We start from the raw sequence: 9,550 nt of genomic DNA, 5'->3' as shown, positions 1-9,550 counted from the left end.
TTTTGGGTACGTCAGGCAACCATGAACACAGGAGTGTCCCAGTGTTTTGCTGTCGCCCTCCTCGCGGCGCCCTTTCGTCCCCTTCCCGATGTTGCTGGGCTATCCATCACGCTGTCCCCGCTGCTGTGATGCTCCCACCACCCAGCTCCATCTTCATTAGCCTGACCTCATCCGCAGCCTGGAGAAACACGAGCCAAGAGCGCACCGTTTCACTTCCAATCGCACAACGCGTGTATCACTGTTAAGACCAGGCCTACGTGGCAAACGGGACCTTTAAAAGGTTGGGAGAAGCTTAAACATCTCATTTAGCATCGACCGACAGGCAGCCAATCAGAATCTCCCTCGGTTTATGTCAGCTGGGTGGGGGGGACTCATCAGGTGACTGGAGAGAGACGGATGCCGTGCATTTCGGATCAAACCAAGACGTGGAAAGGCCACTGCCAGAAAGCAGACTTTAAACGCTGTGGAGGGGCTTGAGGAATTAACGTGGTCCCCGTGTAAAGGCAAAGCCTGGCTCTGGTGGCTTAACGGCAGAGGACGGGGCAGGGAGGGCAGTGTAGCCTGTTTAAGTCGCTAGGGAGGGCAGTGTAGCCTGTTTAAGCTGCTAGGGAGGGCAGTGTAGCCTGTTTAAGACGCTGCCTGGCTGCTGGATGACCGGGCAGGGTGGGCAGTGTAGCCTGTTTAAGCTGCTGCCTGGCTGCTGGATGACCGGGCAGGGTGGGTAGGTCGCTGCCCTCCTGGTTTTATCCCACTGGCCCCTGGGTCTGCATATCCAAAAGCCGATTTAAATTCTCTCAAATCCAATATCATTGCATTTTTATTTATTTATTTTTTAGATATTATATTGGAGCAGTTTTATGCTAATGTCGAGATATGAATATATGAATAGACCTTCTCAAGAAGTTGCATTTCAAGCTGGTGGAAACAATGCGGTCCTCCTTTACTTATTACAGATACAGTGCATGACCATCACAGTAACAAAGGTGAACAGGTGACAAGTAAAACTGAACCCTTTTTATTGTTAAGCTGATCACTAAACGAATCACTCAACAAAAATCCATTACAAAAATTGGAATGTATTTGTGTGCTGAAATTCTATTCATTTCCTTATTTGATTTGCATGAGTTCCTTTTGGCTGACTTCCCTGAGGCATAGTTTCAAAGTAAATTTCATTATCAGTAAAATAACCAGCAGTCTCCTTCACAGCATCCATGTCTTCTTCAGTTTTGTTGCAGTTTATTTTTGCAGCAGTGATGTGTTATGTGTGTGTGTTTGTGTGTGGTGTCTGAGTCTGTGTGTGTGTGTGTGTGTGTGTGTGTGTGTGTGGTGTGGTGTCTGTATCTGTGTGTGTGTGGTGTGTGGTGTCTGTGTCTGTGTTGTGTGTGTGGTGTGGTGTGGTGTGGTGTGTGGTGTCTGTGTCTGTGTTGTGTGTGTTTGTGTGGTGTGTGTTGTGTGTGGTGTGTGGTGTCTGTGTCTGTGTTGTGTGTGTGTTGTGTGTGTGTGTGTGTGTGGTGTGTGGTGTGTGGTGTGGTGTCTGTGTCTGTGTGTGTGTTTGTGTGTGTGTGTTGTGTGTGTGTGTGTGTGTGTGTGTTGTGTGTGTGGTGTCTGTGTCTGTGTTGTGTGTGTGTGTGTGTGGTGTCTGAGTCTGTGTGTGTGTGTGGTGTGGTGTGTGGTGTCTGTGTCTGTGTTGTGTGTGTGGTGTGTGGTGTCTGTGTTGTGTGTGTGTGTGTGTGTGTGTGTGTGTGTGTTGTGTGTGTGGTGTGTCTGTGTCTGTGTTGTGTGTGTAGTCTAATCTCACTCAAGGCTCCAGCACACATGAGCGCCATGCTGCTCCTCAGGTTGGACAATACCGCCCTGCCGTCACGAGTTCCAAAACTGTTTGCTTTTCGTCTTGCAACTGAAAGCCCAAAGTAGATAAGACACGGTGGCTGTGATAGGAGCTGGCCTTCCGTGTGGGGCACTGTGAGATACTGACACGTGTTTCTCTAATGTTTGTCTGCCGACGGGAGCAGTAATGCAAGTGAAGGCATTCACGCACAGCCTAGTGCTTTCTTCTCTTCTTTCAAATGTGTTAGACGTGCATGGCATAGTATAGCTGTGGCCGTGTGCATCTTATTTAAGTTCAAAACCATAATCCATTTGCATTTTATCAGTTTCTATTTAAGGCCTGTCTTCATTACTCAGGAAATCTCCCTCTAATTGATCCCCTCTATCGATGTGGTCTTATCTCTCTGCCATCCTGCGGTAGCTCCCTGAAATCTAATAACTGTGAGTCCCTGAAATGTGTCATTTAGCTGCTGTCGCTCCTGTTCCTTCCTCTCATCTTCTCCCTCCTCCTCCTCCTCCTCCTCCTCTTGCTCCTCCTCCTCCTCCTCCTCGTTCCTGTCCCCATCCCCCCTCCTCTCGCAGGGCCGCTGCACACGCGATAACTGCAAGTACCTGCACCCCCCGCCGCACCTGAAGACTCAGCTGGAGATCAACGGCAGGAACAACCTGATCCAGCAGAAGACGGCCGCCGCCATGTTGGCTCAGCAGATGCAGTTTATGATGCCAGGAGCCCAGCTGCAGCCCATAGTGAGCAGATGTTTCCTAGGCAACACTAACACATATGGAACACTAACACATATGGAACACTAACACTAACACATATGGAACACTAACACATATGGAACACTAACACTGACACATATGGAACACTAACACATATGGAACACTAACACATATGGAACACTAACACTAACACATATGGAACACTGACACATATGGAACACTAACACATATGGAACACTAACACATATGGAACACTAACACTGACACATATGGAACACTAACACATATGGAACACTAACACATATGGAACACTAACACTAACACATATGGAACACTAATACATATGGAACACTAACACATACGGAACACTAACACTGACACATATGGAACACTAACACATATGGAACACTAACACATATGGAACACTAACACTAACACATATGGAACACTAACACTAACACATATGGAACACTAACACATATGGAACACTGACACATATGGAACACTAACACATATGGAACACTAACACATACGGAACACTAACACTGACACATATGGAACACTAACACATATGGAACACTAACACATATGGAACACTAACACTAACACATATGGAACACTAACACTAACACATATGGAACACTAACACATATGGAACACTAACACATATGGAACACTAACACATATGGAACACTAACACTGACACATATGGAACACTAACACATATGGAACACTAACACAAACACATATGGAACACTAACACATATGGAACACTAACACATATGGAACACTAACACTAACACATATGGAACACTAACACATATGGAACACTGACACATATGGAAAACTAACACATATGGAACACTAACACATATGGAACACTAACATATGGAACACTAACACTAACACATATGGAACACTAACACATATGGAACACTAACACATATGGAACACTGACACATATGGAACACTAACACATATGGAACACTAACACATATGGAACACTAACACTAACACATATGGAACACTGACACATATGGAACACTAACACATATGGAACACTAACACATATGGAACACTAACACTAACACATATGGAACACTAACACATATGGAACACTAACACATATGGAACACTAACACATATGGAACACTAACACATATGGAACACTAACACATATGGAACACTGACACATATGGAACACTGACACATATGGAACACTAACACTGACACATATGGAACACTAACACTGACACATATGGAACACTAACACATATGGAACACTAACACATATGGAACACTAACACATATGGAACACTAACACTAACACATATGGAACACTGACACATATGGAACACTAACACATATGGAACACTAACACATATGGAACACTAACACATATGGAACACTGACACATATGGAACATTAACACATATGGAACACTAACACATATGGAACACTAACACATATGAAACACTGACACATATGGAACACTGACACATATGGAACACGAACACTGACACATATGGAACACTAACACATATGGAACACTAACACATATGGAACACTAACACATATGGAACACTGACACATATGGAACACTAACACATATGGAACACTAACACATATGGAACACTAACACATATGGAACACTAACACATATGGAACACTAACACTAACACATATGGAACACTGACACATATGGAACACTGACACATATGGAACACTAACACATATGGAACACTAACACATATGGAACACTGACACATATGGAACACTGACACATATGGAACACTAACACATATGGAACACTAACACATATGGAACACTAACACATATGGAACACTGACACATATGGAACACTGACACATATGGAACACTAACACATATGGAACACTAACACATATGGAACACTAACACTAACACATATGGAACACTAACACATATGGAACACTAACACATATGGAACACTAACACTGACACATATGGAACATTAACACATATGGAACACTGACACACCATAAACTGCAGCCAGCTAGCTAGATGCAATTGTTAATGCATTGCTAATATTATTTCTCTCTCTCTCTCTCTCTCTCTCTCTCTCTCTCTCTCTCTCTCTCTCTCTTTCCCTCTGTTTTTTTCCCCCCATTTGCTTTATTTTTGTTTTTATCTTCCTTTCTATCTCATTTGCCCTTGCTCTCCCCCTCTCTCTCTCTCCCTTCCTCCCTCTACCTTTTCTCTACCCTCCCCCTCTCTCAATGGCAGAACTCGTTCCAAATGTCTCCCTCGCTGGCCAGCAGCCCCAGCATGGCGTTCGGCCCGTACCTGAGCCACATGAGCCCGGGCATGGGGCTGATGCCTGAGCTGATGCCCAGCGCACCCATGCTGGTCCCGGGGAGCCCCACGGGAATCGCCATGGGAAACGGAAACTCTGTGCAGAAGCCCATGCGCACGGACAAGCTGGAGGTACTGCAGTGCACCACGCGCCTCACGCTGCGCCGGGACGCTCTGCCCCGCAGCCCTCTCTCCGCACGCCTACAGATTGTGCACATATGTGCAAGAATGTATTTGGGGCATCGCCATGGCTGAAGCCAGACTAGCAGTCAGCAGCGTGGGGTTTTGTCAGCAGTTCATCTCTCTGCCATAAACAGCAGCTTTAGAGGGGTGGACACTGTTGGAAAGGGATTAAGCCTACACATGGACATCTGCTCAATCACTTACAGTGGGACTAAACACTGTGTGTTTTTTGTTGTGGAATATGCTAGATGATGTATTTGTGAAGGAGCAGAAAATTATAGTCAGTATTCTGATGCTTGGTATGCATCTTGATTCCGTTTCAGGAATTGCAATGCATTTGTTTACATTTCTCAAACCCTCCAAAAGGTAACATGAATGCCATAGAAAATAGAGAAAAAGTGGTCAACTCTTGTCTTTTAGTCATCCGTTTAGAATGATAAGAATTCGAAGTTCGTCTATGAATAGATAAAGGCAGAGGACACGTGTTCATCAGTATCCTGAGGCTGTTTCATAAACCAACGGCGCTGGATGCTGTTCCAATCCTCTCCATTTCCTCCCTCTCGTAGGTATGCCGTGAGTTCCAGCGGGGCAACTGCACCCGGGGCGAGAACGACTGCCGCTACGCGCACCCCATGGAAGCGGCCATGGTGGACGGCAGCGAGAACTCCGTCATCGTCTGCATGGACTACATCAAGGGCCGCTGCACGCGTGACAAGTGCAAGTACTTCCACCCGCCCGCTCACCTGCAGGCCAGGATCAAGGCTGCGCAGCACCAGGCCAGCCAGAACGCTGCCGCCATGGTGAGTCAGGCCGGGGTCACCGGGGTCACTCCCGTCCAGATTACTGTGTTTCTCTTGCCGCAGCTGACGTGACCACTGACACTGGACAAGTCGTCTTGGAGACGGACACAGGGGCTTAATTAACATCTATTTCCTGCTCCTCTTTTCTATCTTGGATAGTGACTGAACATTTAGCTCTATGGCTCAAATTTACAAGGTGTTGAGGCTTGAATTGCTGCTTTTTCTATGTATTTTTTTAATGCAATTCCTCTACATTTAACTAGCTCAGACCCCAGACTGAGATCTAAATGGGGTGTCTGCGATGCCAACGCACACAGTTCCACCACAGGGGTAAAATTGCCCTACATAATGACCCACCTTCTCAAATAGCTGCAGCAACACTGAGCCATAAATATCCATACATCAAGACTTCCATTGTCATTTTTAAAGTTGGTTTTCCACGTGCTTCCTGTTCTGAAATCATTGGACCTCCCCGGCAGGCATGTTTGACTGCTTAACAAGGGACAGTAGTCCTTGTCAGTGTCCTTGTCAAAAAGCCAGTGTCAGAAGGAATCTGAGGCTCTCCATATTTAATCACTGTGACACTGTGATCAAAGCTAATTCAATAAGAGCACTTCCTCATTATGCATGTAAGTGTCCAGGAGGCCTGTTAAATTAAACGCAGCCTCTTGACATTCAAGGTTGCCGATCTCAGAGATGCGCAGAGATCTTGCCACCTGCCAGTTCAAAGATTAAAAACTATGTTGTGCTGGCATCATCCACAGACGGCTAATTCATAATCACTTAAACCCAGCAATTATTGAGCTGTGTGTGTTTCTGATTTTTCAAAAATGTATTAGGCCTGTGTTTATGTGTGCAGGTGTGTGATTGTGTGTGTCTAAGTGTGCCTGTGTGTGCGTGTGCCTGTGTGTGTGTGTGTGTGTATGTATGTGGTGTGTGTGTATGTGGTGTGTGTGTGTATTTGCGTATTTTTAACCCTGTTTTAACACACCCTTGTATCTCTGCATGTGGCTGAGTGATAAATTATTCAGCATCTCTGGCTGGAAGCAGCTGGGTGAGGCGAGTCCTTTGTCTCCCCCTGTGATGTATGGAGGCTCCTGCCACTGTGATCAACTGCTAACACAGTCTGTCTGCAGTGCAGGTGCAGGAAAAATGAGAGAGTGAGAGAGAGGGGGGGGGGAGAGAGAAACAGAGAAGAGAGAGTATTGTTTTTGCTTTTTAGCTGGCATCGCCAAATGAATTTAAATGAGGGGTAAATATTATATCGCTTTAAACATAGCAAGAGCTCAGTTTTGTTTTCTGTGGTAAAGTTTGACTGGCAGGGCTGCGTTTCATCTTCACATTGATCACACTAAGCTCATGTTAATCTTGGGCAACTAGAAGGAGCTTATTAATCTACCTCAAAGACGTTAATGTTGCGTGTGCTCGCCCATACAGCCAGTCCTGCGCAGCACTCATGCAGTCTCCTCTCGCACTCATGCAGTCTCCTCTCGCACTCTGCTGTGTTCACTCTTGCTCTCTGTGTTCACTCTTGTGCTCTGTGTGTTCACTCTTGTGCTATCTGTGTTCACTCTCGCACTCTGCTCTGTTCACTCTTGTGCTCTCTGTGTTCACTCTTGTGCTATCTGTGTTCACTCTCGCACTCTGCTCTGTTCACTCTTGTGCTCTCTGCGTTCTCATCCCCATCTCATCCTGTATCTGCTGACCTCTCCCACATTGCCTGTGTGTTACCGCTGCCACCACCAATGCGTGTGTGTTACCGCTGCCACCGCCACTGCTACACGCCCATGCTGCTTTAACGTCTCTCCTGCCTATTGTGTCGCATCGTTATTGGTCTGCTGTCGTCACATGCTTGCTGTCCGCTAACGCAGCCCCAGCCTGTCATTGGTCCCCAGAAGCCCACCCTGCAGCCAGCCCCTGACCTGGTATTTGGACCCTCCGCCCGTCTAAGTCTGGTGCTCAGTGTCATAGACTTGTGTGGTAAACCCATCTTAAACCCTGTGCAGAGCCTCAAGATGTGTGTTTTGATGTATCTGGTTTGGAGTCAGAAATTGACAGTGAATAATTCATGTGTTTCTGTGACTCCGCATTAGTAAGTGTGTTTGCACATTTTAAAATTCATGGTATTCATACATTTTTCTGAAGGTTTGTGGCAAATTCAATTTGATTCTCGCATTTGTGCTAATCTAATGGTGGAAACAAATGATGCTAAACTTTCACCCCGATAAACGGCAACCTAGGCTCTTGAGTATGCAGTGAATGAAAACCAATTAGTTTGCAGTCTGCAGTTTTGTGTCTCCGTTGGTAAATCGTCAGTGGTTGTAAAAAGCCAGTGACCGATTTGTAGGGGGGTTTAGGTTGAAGCATCAGACTCATGAGAACTTGTGCTGTTTATAAGGTGAGCTCTGGTCCTCTGATCTTCTGATCTTCTGATCTTCTGATCCAGTCTTCCCTTGAGCTTGTGAGTCCTTATTTGACCTAGGGTTTGACCTTTGCCCTTTATGTTCCCCATCTCTGTCCCATTCTCATCCCTTTCCCTTTTCTCTTTCTTCTCTCTTTCTTCTCTCTTTCTTCTCTCTTTCCCTCTTCTCTTTCTTCTCTTTCTTCTCTTTCTTCTCTCTTTCTTCTCTCCCTCTCTTCCTTCACGTCTGTTCCTCTCTTCTTCTTTCACTCACTGTATTCCTGTCCGTTTTTCTGTCCCCTTTCTCTCTTTTCTTCTTCCTCCCTCTCTCTCTCTCTCTCTCTCTTTCTTTCTTTCTCTCTCTCTCTCTCTCTCTCTCTCTCTCTCTCTCTTTCTTTCACTGTCACCCTTTCTGCTCCCCCCATCATCCCCAGGCCTTGCCTCCAGGTTCGGTGCAGCCCCTTCAGAAGAGGCCCACCATGGAGAAGAGTAACGGAGCGTCTGCTGCTGTCTTCAACCACAACATGTTCCACTACCAGCAAGCCCTGGCCAACATGCAGCTGCAGCAGCAAGCCTTCATCCCCGCAGGTGAGCCTCTTTGGACGGATGCCCGCGTGCTGGGCTGGGCTGGGCTGGGTTGGGTTGGGCTGGGCTGGGCTGGGCTGGGCTGGGTTGGGCTGGGCTGGCCTGGGGCCCGTGGGAACGCCATACAGCACATAACAATGCTCCGCACGTAGCGCTGCTTCTTGTGAGGACTATGGTGTCAGCGCGAGCAGGCGCAGGCAGCGCGGTCTCATCAAAGCCACACCCAGCATGCATGCACAGCCTGCAGGGCTTCCTGAACTGGATACTTTTGATACTCCTCCGTTCCTTTTTTTCCTCTCTCCCTTCCCGCGCTCTCTCGCTCACGCTTTGCTCAGTATCTCGATCTCTCTCTTTCCCTCTACCATCTTTCTCTCTCATTTATTATCCTGGCCACTTTGTCTCTCTCTTTTTCTTTCACTCTTCCACCCCTCCATCTCTCGGCCGATGCATGTGTGCCTCTCTAATTGGTCCCCCTGCAACACTCCGTCATCTCCAGATGCCCCACTGCAGCAAACCCCACACACACTGTAACGCTGTAGGGACGAGATTAGCATGTTAAGCCCTGTAGACCAGTCACCCTGTTCCCCAGTGTCCTGTAGCAAGGATCTTCCTGGAGAACAACAACCCAGGACAATCACAGCCGCCTTGAGGCCACTATAGACCACTGCAGGTCTGCATTTGGAACTAAAGGCTCTGT

The 9,550-nt window shown here is 46.7% G+C and overlaps 1 protein-coding gene across 4 annotated transcripts in view; it reads left to right on the top strand.

Moving 5' to 3' along the window:
• Positions 1–9,550, top strand: part of mbnl3 (muscleblind-like splicing regulator 3) — a 36,776-nt gene that overhangs the window by 15,818 nt on the left and 11,408 nt on the right. For all 4 annotated transcript variants that reach the window (XM_012840826.3, XM_012840809.3, XM_012840818.3 and 1 more), the window contains exons 3-6: positions 2,410–2,574; positions 4,816–5,016; positions 5,634–5,867; positions 8,703–8,856. In XM_012840826.3, the coding sequence (XP_012696280.1) occupies positions 2,410–2,574; positions 4,816–5,016; positions 5,634–5,867; positions 8,703–8,856 (754 nt within the window). The remainder of the gene's footprint in view (positions 1–2,409; positions 2,575–4,815; positions 5,017–5,633; positions 5,868–8,702; positions 8,857–9,550) is intronic.

This window comes from Clupea harengus, chromosome 20 (genome assembly GCF_900700415.2).
Source record: "Clupea harengus chromosome 20, Ch_v2.0.2, whole genome shotgun sequence".
Taxonomy (NCBI): Eukaryota; Metazoa; Chordata; class Actinopteri; order Clupeiformes; family Clupeidae; genus Clupea; species Clupea harengus.
The sequence above is the reverse complement of the archived record's forward strand: the minus strand, read 5'-3'. Positions and strand labels throughout refer to the sequence as shown.